This window comes from Podarcis raffonei, chromosome 12 (genome assembly GCF_027172205.1).
Source record: "Podarcis raffonei isolate rPodRaf1 chromosome 12, rPodRaf1.pri, whole genome shotgun sequence".
NCBI classification, from domain to species: domain Eukaryota; kingdom Metazoa; phylum Chordata; class Lepidosauria; order Squamata; family Lacertidae; genus Podarcis; species Podarcis raffonei.
This window is the reverse complement of record NC_070613.1, coordinates 2643725-2654870: the sequence shown is the minus strand read 5'-3', so window position 1 is coordinate 2654870 and position 11146 is coordinate 2643725. Positions and strand designations below refer to the sequence as shown.

The following is an 11146-nucleotide window of genomic DNA, read 5'->3' as shown; positions in this document are numbered from 1 at the left end:
GGTCGTCATCCCCCGCCTCCCTTGTTCCTTGTCCTTTATGTGATGTTTTCTTAGATCATAAGCCCGCGGGCAGAGACTGTCTGCATTTTCATTGACTAGCCCTTTTGGCTGACAGCAGGGTAAAAATGCTCGAAAGATACAAAATAATAGGGGAGTAACTCAGTGGTAAAGGACCCAATTCAATCATTAATAGCATTTTCTGACAGGACTGGGAATGTCCCCTGGAGAGCTGCTGGCAGTCACAGACAACACAGAACTGGGTGGTTCAAAGGTCAGACTCCTAAAAAGGAGTTTCCTATGGCAGTGAGAAGGCTAGAGCTGAATGTTAGAAGCTCTTGAAGCTGAGCCATAGCTCAGTGGTACTGCTTTGTGTGGATAAAGTCCCAGGTTCAATCCCAAGCACAGGGCTGGGAAATAGCACCCTGTCAGTCAGTGGAGACGAAGCTGGATACACAGCTTTTATGCTCCTAACTTTTAAGACAAAATAAAATAAAAATAATAAATTGTCCAGTAGCACCTTAGAGACCAAGCTTGTTCTGGGTATAAGCTTTCGTGTGCATGCACACTTCTTCAGATACCACGAAAGCTTATACCCAGAACGAACTTAGTTGGTCTCTCAGGTGCTACTGGACAATTTTTTTATTTATTTCGACTGCATCAGACCAACACGGCTACCTGGAACAATTCTATTGAAGACCTCATCTGCCAGACTCCCTTCTGAGCTGATTCTGCTTGTGTACAGAACTTAAGTGTTATAGGGGAGACGTTATCACTACTTGATTAATAAGAGACCACCAGGAATTAGCTTTGAAAAGAGAAAACACAGGAAAACTACCGCCTTAGTAGTTAAGGGTGACTTCCAAGTTCTTGCAGTTGCCTCCGCACCATGGACTAACCTGGGCGTGCTAAGGAGGCAGGGCTGAAACAAGAAATGTGGGCTGATGGGCAGAAAAGGAAACAGCAGCCATTCCATCAGCGTGTAAGAGGGAGATGGAGTTGCAGGGCTTCTTCCACTGAAAAACCTGCAGCTTTGGGCTCACCCTCCATTCACTGCAAGAACTCTGGAAGGTGTCTTGAGTTCACTTCTGCTTCCAGCCGGAGGCACTAATATTTTCAAATCCCGGTTGCTGGAAACCAGAGTGTGGGGAGTGTGTTCTCATGCTGAAGTTCTGCTTGCAGGTTTCTCACAAGCTTCTGTTTAGCCACTGTGAGAATAGGATGCTGCACAAGAGAGCCACTGACCCGATCCAGCAGGTTCTTATGTCCCCCTTCCTGGGTGAAGGAAATCTCTGGTATTTGCAAACTGCTTTGGGAACTGTCATGGTACATGGGCAATCGAAGTCCCGGCTGGGGACGTAGGGATGGGGGGGGGAGGGCAAGATGACGGGATGGGAGCAGGAAGCCAGGAGTCAGAAAGCCAAGAGTCCAAGGGTCAGAGAGCCAGGAGTCAAGAAGCCAAGGGTCCGAGGGTCAGGAAGCAAGGAGTCACGAAGTCAGGGGTCCGAGGATCAAGGAGCAAGAAGTCACGAAGTCAGGGGTCCGAGGATCAAGAAGCAAGGAGTCAAACGCAGCAAGGCAGGGAACGTGTTGCTGTGGCAAAGAGCCGAAGGGTAATGCTGACTTTATATCCCTTCCCGGCTCTTGCCACCAGGTGCTGTGAGTTACCAAGTGGCCTCACCTGTGCAACCGCACCTTGCCTCTTCAGAACAAACTTAGGAAGGCCCCAGTCCTGCAAAGTCCTATTGGTCACAGTGCCTGGCTCCTGCACGCACACCTGACAGGGGCTTTCTTTTGGCTGCAGAGCAGGGTGAAATGCTTTTAAATATGCAAGAGCTGTGAGGAAGATTAAAACTGCAGCAGGGCTGGGTAAGACAGGCTCTGCTCAAGGCTGCCTTTGGAAAGTGCTCAGAAACTTCCAACTGGCTCAAAGAGCTGCAGCCGGACTCTGGAATGCGGCTGGTTTTAGGGAGCAGGCTGGCTAGCAGTCTGTTTCAGAGCACAACTCACAGTGCTGGTTATATAAAAACCCTACATGGCTTAGGCCTGGGCTATGTCAAAGACCGTATTCTCCCATACAAACCAGCCTGGGGCCCAGAGATCTTTGGTGAGTGAGGCTTCTCTCAGTCCAAGCACCATCACAAGCAGGTGACCTGGGAAGAGGGCCTGCAAGTCCCTTCCTAGAGAAGTTAAGGCTGGCTTCCTCTGGCATGCAAATACCTTTTCATTCCAACCGGCCTTTAGGAACTGGCTGTTTTAAAGGGAAAGCGCTAGTGCTGTGAGGTTTTTATTGTTAGTATCTGTATTTTTAATATAATTTATATACATGTCGCTTCAATTCTATTAGTATTTAATAATTACTGTTTATTTCACAAAATTATATCTTGCCTGTAAAAATAAATCCTCAAAGTGGTTTTAAAAAAGATAAAACAATAAAAATCAGTTAAACATTGTAATACTTTAAAACATACAAAAGTTAAAAGATTAAAATTCACCTTAACTTTCTATTGATAATCTGTTTAATTTTCTGTTTTTAGCTTTTCTAGTTTATCTGTGTTTTTATATTTTTCTCTGCAAGCCGCCTTGAGTCCTTAGGTCTGGGGGGGGGGGAAGCAGAATATAAATAAATGTTATAATAATGCCTGTATCACCTGTGTCCTTTCCACACCAATGTGTGGGTCTCACCCGGTATGAATGTGGGTCTCACTCCACGGCTACGACAAGAGGAAGTTCTACCTGCTAGGCTACCTTTTCTTTGTTATTCTCATTGTTTGCTTTTCACAAGACCTGGAGAGGTTCTCACCAGAACTCTTGAAAACCTTTGCATGAAACATTTATGCTCGTTGACTTTTCTCAGCTGTGTTCAACCCAAGGCAAGATGACCCGAAAAAGAAATGCGAGTTTATGCAAAGGAAAAGACTTCGCTGCTGTGTTTGGAAGAGCCACTAGCTTTATTTTTTCTCCTGTTTTCACAGGATTTTTGCACAACATGCTGTGAAGTCATTCCTGGCACATGAGCCTTTCATGACTCAAGTTATAAACAGAGCACAAATATGAAAATGCCAAAATGACAGAAGGGAGTCTACATACAGAACGACACAAAGTGTGTGCCTACTAGACAGTGCTGGCGGTAGCTTTGCTAGATCCAAGCTGGGGGGGGGGCAAGTATGACTGGGTGGATTTGGATGTTGTAAAAAAAGCCTTAAAGAAGGGAGATATTACCAAACTCCTTGAAGTTGAAGTTGCTCTAACTCTGACAACCGCTCTGCACTGTCTCCTTGAATGCTGCCTCCTCCAGGCAAACCTTCCAGTAGGAAGTTCACTGAGCTAATCCTGATGAAGCGTCACAAGAGAAACGCCATGGAATTCAAGAAAATGGATTGTAGGTTATTGAGTAGAATGGAAATCCCTTTCTACTGGAGGCGAAACTGAATCCTCGCCAGGTTTGTTTAAAGACACACACCTATTCCAACAGAGAACGGATCTCAAAAGGTAAATCAAACTACCTGGGTGATTAAAATATTATGAAGTTCAATCCCATTTTTTTATATGACCAGATCCTTAATCAGGAGGACGACAACAACAAAACAGCCACCCAAGACATCCAACCTGTCACGTTTTATTTCATGTGCTGGGAGATAAATTAGAACATCCCATACAATGAACAAGATTTACAGTTTCTCTGAAGGAAATGTAAAAAAAACAAAAAAAAGCTTTATCATGATTTATTGTTTATTATTAGCAACAATAGCATTTCTGCAAGGCCAAGAAAACATGATTTGCATGTTAGAGAATCAGTGATTTCAGAACTACATTTAAAAATTAAAAACCATTATGAAAAATTTGTAGGGGAAGCATCTGTCCTCCCCTACAGGCATTTATTCAGCGCTCACACACACACACACACACACACACACCAACTACCCCTTGGTTATATCCCTTGCTGCCATCTGCGGCACCGGGACAAAGCCTGTGATCTGTGCGAGTGAGTTTCCACAATCGATACTTTACTCCTGCCCCCAAAAGTGGCATAAAAACCTCATGAGGACTACATGTTCAACTGACTGGCACCCTTTCAAAGAAGTGTTGCCTGAGTAACAGACATCCAAATTGAAACAGCTCAGCCTCCCCTTCTTTTGCTGTGTCTTCCATCCTCTTTGCTGCTCCCTTTTGGGGTTACACCTTGGGCTGCTGCACTTGTGGCACCAGCACCTAACCTTGCCAGCGAGGCGCAAGAGTTCTTCTGCCCAGAAACAACCTGCAACTGGGCTTTCCTGGATGCCCCCTCCCCCTCTTACCACACTAGGGAGGCCCAGCACCTTGCCTCTGCTGCTGCCTGTCCAGCCCTTACTGATCTAGGGGAGCAGGAGCTCCAAGTTCACAGCTGGACCTCTGCTCCAGGCACAGCAGTGCTCTCTGCCGCCACTGCCTTGCTAGGCCAACTCGTCAGCCAAGCTCTGTGATACCAATCTATAGAGTATGGGTGCAACTCTTCCACGGGTTATCATGGGGCCCAAACGCTCATCTGTTGTTGATGAGCACTGGCGGGACGCAGGGCTGGCCTGCAAACTCGTCTTGCGGCTTGCCGACGCCTGGTTGCACCTGCCAACCGGATACAAATGGCTCCCTAGGATTAGAAGCGCTGGAATTTATATTGTTAGTCCTCAAGCCCTGATTGCTCCTAGAGTTCCACTGCTGAATGGTACTCGTCTGCTTGCCAGGAGCTTCACACGGTGGGTCCTGAAGCGCCTTATACTCTGTGTCGGAAAGGGGGAATGTGCGGGGCTCCCACGGCTGGACGTTCTACGACAGAGAGAAAGAGCAGGAGCGTTAACGGAATAGAATATATTATTGTCATTTGAGGAGGAGGCGCGAGAGAGATTATGCATGCTTCCATCTTGCTTGGATGAGATTAAAAATCAGAGGAGCAGCTTTTCTCTTGAAGGAACAACAAAATCAACAGTAATCATCCTCTCAACCCTTATTCATAGGTCTAGTTTACATATGCCACTTTCTTTATCTTGATAAATATGGTGCCTTCCATAGAATGAGAAGCTGTTTTAAGTCACTGGCAACAAGATGTCAAGGTATTCAGCTCATATATCATGGTAAACACAATTAGAAGGCCACGCTATAGAATAAACATTTAAGCAAATGCTTTAGAGATGCATGTCAGCTTTCATTCATCTGCTAAACATTCAGCTTCATTGGCTTGCTCCTATTTCAGTGGGGCACAGATAGACACAGTAGGTGCCTTAACTGTCTTAGATGTGCCTCCTTAACTGTGGTAAGATCAAAGACAACGTAGTTTGCATGGTTTATGAACCAATATAGGTTCAGAGGTAAAAACTATGGCTTGGCATAACAACCGAATTATTGTGACACCTTTTTGGAAGTAAGGTTACAAGGTTTAACTTCTGTCCCCCCCCCACTAACCCACAACACACAAATGCAAACAATCCACTGGAATGATACATTCAAAGTCCAAATATAGAAGGTTTATTTGCATCCCCTTCAGCCCCAGAACTGTTGGGAGCAATTCTTTGATTGTATTCTCTTGTCTTTCATGGCAAATCCAAGATGGTGACATCATTTTATACTCTGAATGAGCGACCATGGTGGGCAATGAAGATGACGGAAAAGCTTTGCATATGTATGGTTTGCCAAGTAAACAGGCGGTATGTGAGCTCTCCAAGTAGAAACACAGGTCCTCACCTGAATATCTTCGTCCATTTCTGAGAAGGAGAAACTTGTGTCTTCACTAAAGGACAGACTGTTTCTTCCCCTGCCCTTTATGAGGAGGGGCTGCAGAACGTTGGAAAGTTCTGGGCTGAGAGACCCCATGGGAGAATTTGCATACTGGAGATGGTTAAGATTATGTGACATGGCATCTGGAGAGCCCGGCTGAGGAATCCATCGGCCATCTGCTCTGTTAGAGCTCCTAAAAGAAAAACACGCCACAAAAAAACAATCACACTGCCAATGTGAAGCCACACTGTGAGGACGACTGTTACATGTGAGAACTGTAAAACTCAAAGAAGTGCAAGCTCAGAAGCAGAGAGGCCTATAGCCAAGGTATCATGCAGAATTTCAAAATGAACTCTTCACCCATACTCTTTAAAAACAACCGGAGCGGGCGGGGTGGGAGGGAGAGTCCACTTGACTTTTCACTGCCATATTTACAGCATGCACTCTGGCAATAATTCTACTCATGGATTTGACAATGAGGCTAAACTACTAGAGAGGTTCTGCCTGATTTAAGTAAGGGAATGTGGCTTAATACAGAGATATTAGCTGCCGCATATTGCAATAATTCTAGTCCTCGGTGTTTGCAGCAGCACAGGATACTAAGGCTCTGAAATTAAAACGAGATCCAATGGTAAGTCTTCCTACAGACAGAGGGTGTGTGTGTGTGTGTGTGTGTGTGTGTGTGTGTGTGTGTGTGTGTGTGATTTCACTCATCCTGTTATGCTGTTACAATGTTTCCAAATTTTCATGGAAGCCAATTCTCTTCCTACCTGCTCTTACTCCATTAATTTCTGAAAACACAGAGGCTCAAAATATGATAAATCTCTATTATAAGGGAATTCCACAGCTGCTGCCAAGCCCGCTTGCATACTTTTGGAGCACCCTTAACAAAAGCTTATTTATTTGTTATTTCAAACCTGTCAACAGTTAGGCGGGATATGTGTGGGTGTGTGAACTGACCCAAAGCTATCAAATTATTTCCTAGCTGAGGAGAAACTTAAATCTTTTCTACTAAGGTTCAATGCAAAACTCCTAATCCACCCAACCACAGTTCACTGTACTCACTCTTCATTAATGCTTTGCTCACAAGTTATGCAGGAAACAAAGTTTTGAATATAATCTGACTTGGGAAGAGAACTATTCCACAACACACAGCTAACAGCAAATGTTAGGATACCTGTTCCCTCGCCTGTGGGAAATGCTTCCTGCCCAGGAATCCCAGCGGGCCCTTTCCAGCTCTTCATATTTTTGGTGATGGTTCAGATATGTCTCATCAGAAATATCTTCCAGCTAGGACAAAAGAAAGTTATTTTTGACACATTCAAGAGAACCAAAGCTGTTTCTAAATCGATACTGTCCACCCACCCAAGAGACACAGGAAAAATAACCACATAATCTGTACAGGCCCAGCAGTGCAAGAGTTTAATAACAGTACAGTTTCCCCCTTTCCACAGTTGCTAGAACATCACAGGTGTACACAAGTAGATAGGACTGTTTTGGTAAACGTGGCTACCAAATAAAGCACATTAATTTTGTCCAAAAACGGAACCAGTTCTGCACCTTAATAACTAAATTTATGGAACATGTGTATGCAAACCTTTTTGATACACAATAATGGAGATAACATTTTCTCACACAAAATAGGTTTTACACTCCTCCATGGCAGTGTTATTCAGTCTTGCAGTCTTGAATGAGAACAAACCAAAAGGAGTATGTGTTTGCTTTGATGACTGACTGGTTCAAGACACAAAATGAATGTACTGTGGAATCATATGACTACTGGCAGGATAAGCAAGGTAGGAATGGTGGTCTGTCACCTAAGGGAGTCAATTCTATGTAAAGTGACACTGTACACAGTAAATACAAGGCAAGAGAAGCCCTGGTCCACACAAGCCTAGTTAAGACAGATGCACTGCTTGAGGCATGAGATAATGACCAGATCTGTTCCTCCTCACCTCTGAATCTACTTCTCCTGAGGTCTTGAGCTCTTTGAGATCCACCATTCTCCAGCTGCAGGAAGAAAATGACTCAGGGTTAGGGTAAGTTCTGCACATACTGCAAACAACTGCATCAACCAAAAGTGTACTCCAGGGCTTGGCTTGCTATGGTGCTGCTGCTTCCTCAACAGTAGACACTGAGGCAATGCCACATTCTGAAGTCAAATACCTTCTCCAAAAAATCGCCAAAGGAGATGTCAAAACAGGCTATGCCTAGTTAGCTCTAGTGCTCACTTGTGCAAAAACCATGCAGGTTTCACCTTTCTCATAAGCAAGTGGACCTGCTAAATATCTACTGCTGAAATAGGGTGGACGACGACAACAAGGTGGGATGCACAGAAGCTGAGTAAATGCACACACCATCCTCCAGCACCAGGAAATAAACCCATCCCTTATTCATGGCTACCAGGCTTCTTCAATTCCACTCTTAAAACATACATTGATGTACAATGGAACCTTGGTTCTCAAACCTCATCCGTTCTGGGAGTCCGTTCAACTCCTGAAACCATTTGAAAACCAAGGTGCGGCTTCCAATTGGCTGCAAGAGCTTCCTGCACTCAAGCGGACTTCTGGGTTTTCGGCGTTCAGGAGCCAAAACGTAGGAGTACCAAGGCGTTCAAGAATGAAGGGAAGACTGTACAGCACAGAACTCAATCACCCTCAACCTTACCACTGCTATTGACTGTGTAGCATGAATGGATTTATTGGAAGGGTTGTCATAAAATTATTGGGGAAACTGCCTTGTGTGCTATATGGCAGAAAAGGTGTGTGTGTGTGTGTGTGTGTGTGTGTGTGTGTGTGTGTATTTAAGAGCCTCTATCATGTAGAAGCAAACATACATTGCTTGCACCCAATATTCCTCAAGAGCCATGAAGGCTAGAAAACTGCTCCACAACTGCAAAATAACTTTAAAAAGAAACAAGAGTTGGCAGTGGATGAAGATGAAGATGTGCTTTAGGGTCAGGTGCAAGCAAACTGTGAAGCTCTAGATCAGTGGTTCTCAACCTGTGGGTGCCCAGATGTTGTTGGACTACAACTCCCATCATCCCTGAGCTCTGGCCTTGCTAGCTAGGGGTGATGGGAGTTTGTTAGGGACCCACAGGTTGAGAAAGGCTGCTCTAGATGGATGTTTGTGGACTCCAATTCCCATCATCCCTGCCAACTGGCTAACCTGGCTGCAGATAATGGGAGTTAGGATTCCAGGGCACCCAGGTCCTGCTGTAATACACAATTCAGCCATTGAGTGTTTGGCCAGTTCATGGTATTTTAAGTTCCTCTCCCCCTGGAAATACAGCTAATGCTTCACCAGGAGGTACAGTTAGGAAACTGCCACTATGCCTCAGGGCACTTTAGAAAGGAGTGTGTTGATGTGACAACTTCAAGAGGAGTTGTTGTTAACTCAGCCCTGTCCTTGACTAGCAAAACGCCATTTGGCATGGCATGCTGTACGTTTACTCTTACAAAAGGACAACTGGATTTCTTGCAAAAATTATGAAAAACAATGCTCTTATGTCTAAAGCAGCATGACCCAGCTGCTGTTTAAATCTGAAGAGCCTCCAGGTAAACCCACCTTGGTGTCAAAATCTCTTTATACTGTAGCTTCTCCACCCGTGTAGCTGCAGCCATTGACATGGGGATCACTATATTGTTGATGTCATAGGAACATTCCACCTTCTTCTTCTTGGCAGGCTGCTGAAACCAAACAAGGATCATCAGAAAAGAATACAAAAACATAGTACTGTCATTCGCATTTCCTCCCAACACATCAAGTACAAGCACCCCATGGTTGGTTAACCAATGGCGTCTAAATGTCCGCACAGGAAAATACAGTGGTGCCTCGCAAGACGAATGCCTCGCAAGACGGAAAACCCGCTAGACGAAAGGGTTTTCTGTTTTGGAGGTGCTTCGCAAAACGAATTTCCTATGGGCTTGCTTCGCAAGACGAAAATGTATTGCGAGTTCCTGCAGGTTTTTTTCCCTCCCCCCCCTTTTCCTAAGCCGCTTAACAGCTGATCCGCTAAGCCACTTAACAGCTGATCCGCTAAGCCGCTTAACAGCTGATCGCTAAGCCGCTTAACAGCCGATCCGCTAAGCCGCTTAACAGCCGATCCGCTAAGCCGCTTAACAGCTGATCCGCTAAGCCGCTTAACAGCTGATCCGCTAAGCCGCTAATCAGCTGATCCGCTAAGCCACTTATCAGCTGATCCGCTAAACCCGCTAATAGCGCTAATCCGCTAATGGGCTTGCTTCGCAAGACGAAAAAACCGCAAGACGAAGAGACTCGCGGAACGGATTCTTTTCGTCTTGCGAGGCACCACTGTATAGAGTCTAGCAACTGTTTCAACATCTCTCTGCACCAGTACATTACCTGTGTGGTGTGAGACTGTGCTGGTGTGACCTAAGCAGCTGCAACAAATCTGAGCTGTAGGTCAGCACTGGTATGCCTACAACAGCATCTCATATTATTGGCCCAATGCTCCATGCAGAATCAATCTTGCCTGAATAAAAGGCCTCTTAGGTGTGCCACATTTTTGCATTGATTTGCTGCAACTGCTCTGTGCAGCGGTTGTTCTTAGCTGCCTTGAGCATGCCAATGGAAAGAGCTTAAAAAATGGACACATGAATAATGAGCAGCCACCTAACATTGAATGTGCTACAGAGAACAGAATGGGATGGGGAAAGTATCTTGACAGGGTGGGGCTAGGGCAGGCTTCCTCAACCTCGGCCTTCCAGATGTTTTTGGCCTACAACTCCCATGATCCCTAGCTAGCAGGACCAGTGGCCAGGGATGATGGGAATTGTAGTCTCAAAACATCTGGAGAGCCAAGGTTGAGGAGGCCTGGGATAGGGGATGAAGTTTTCCAGGCAAAACTCCAAAGGCATTTAGGCCACCATGGGATACAGCACTATTAGCCTGAGATATGGTTACTGAGGTCCTTCCAACAGGGCAAGAGGTAACCATATAATCACACTCAGGCTGTTTATTGATAAACACAGAAGCCATCTGAAATACAGCTTAAGGCTTTTTAAAATACAAAGAGAGCAAACCACCTCAGGATGAAAAAGGGTGAAGTAGTGTATAGAAAAACACCCAAGACAAGAAGCTGAAGGACACAGGAATGTTCCGCCCAAAGCAAAAATGAAAAGGGGATAAGTGGATAGTCTTTTGCATCTATTTCCATGGTACATTTTATTCAACCTTCAAGGCTTCCTTTTTCTTTTGAAAAAACCCAGCAATGGTTTTTGTTTTTTTTTACTGTAGTAGTCTGCATATCTAACCAATAATATTCCTAAAAGAAAACAAAAAAAGCCACCAGGAGATATGCTTGAAACAGCATAGCAAATGAGTTGGGAGACAATTCAAGGTTAAGAGGACAGCGCATCATTTAAAAAACGTTTTGCAC

The 11146-nt window shown here is 44.9% G+C and overlaps 1 protein-coding gene across 2 annotated transcripts in view; it reads right to left on the bottom strand.

The window, feature by feature from the left end:
* Nucleotides 1–3707: 3707 nt before the first annotated feature.
* LOC128424277 (KAT8 regulatory NSL complex subunit 1-like) overlaps nucleotides 3708–11146 on the bottom strand; it is a 47400-nt gene continuing 39961 nt past the window's right edge. Inside the window, exons 9-13 of one of the 2 annotated variants that reach the window (XM_053410278.1) lie at nucleotides 9313–9434; nucleotides 7701–7755; nucleotides 6923–7035; nucleotides 5713–5938; nucleotides 3708–4800 (exon numbers count right to left, since the gene is read on the bottom strand). In XM_053410278.1, the coding sequence (XP_053266253.1) occupies nucleotides 4519–4800; nucleotides 5713–5938; nucleotides 6923–7035; nucleotides 7701–7755; nucleotides 9313–9434 (798 nt within the window). In that variant the 3' untranslated portion in view covers nucleotides 3708–4518. The remainder of the gene's footprint in view (nucleotides 4801–5712; nucleotides 5939–6922; nucleotides 7036–7700; nucleotides 7756–9312; nucleotides 9435–11146) is intronic. The other variant, XM_053410279.1, reaches the window with a different exon arrangement.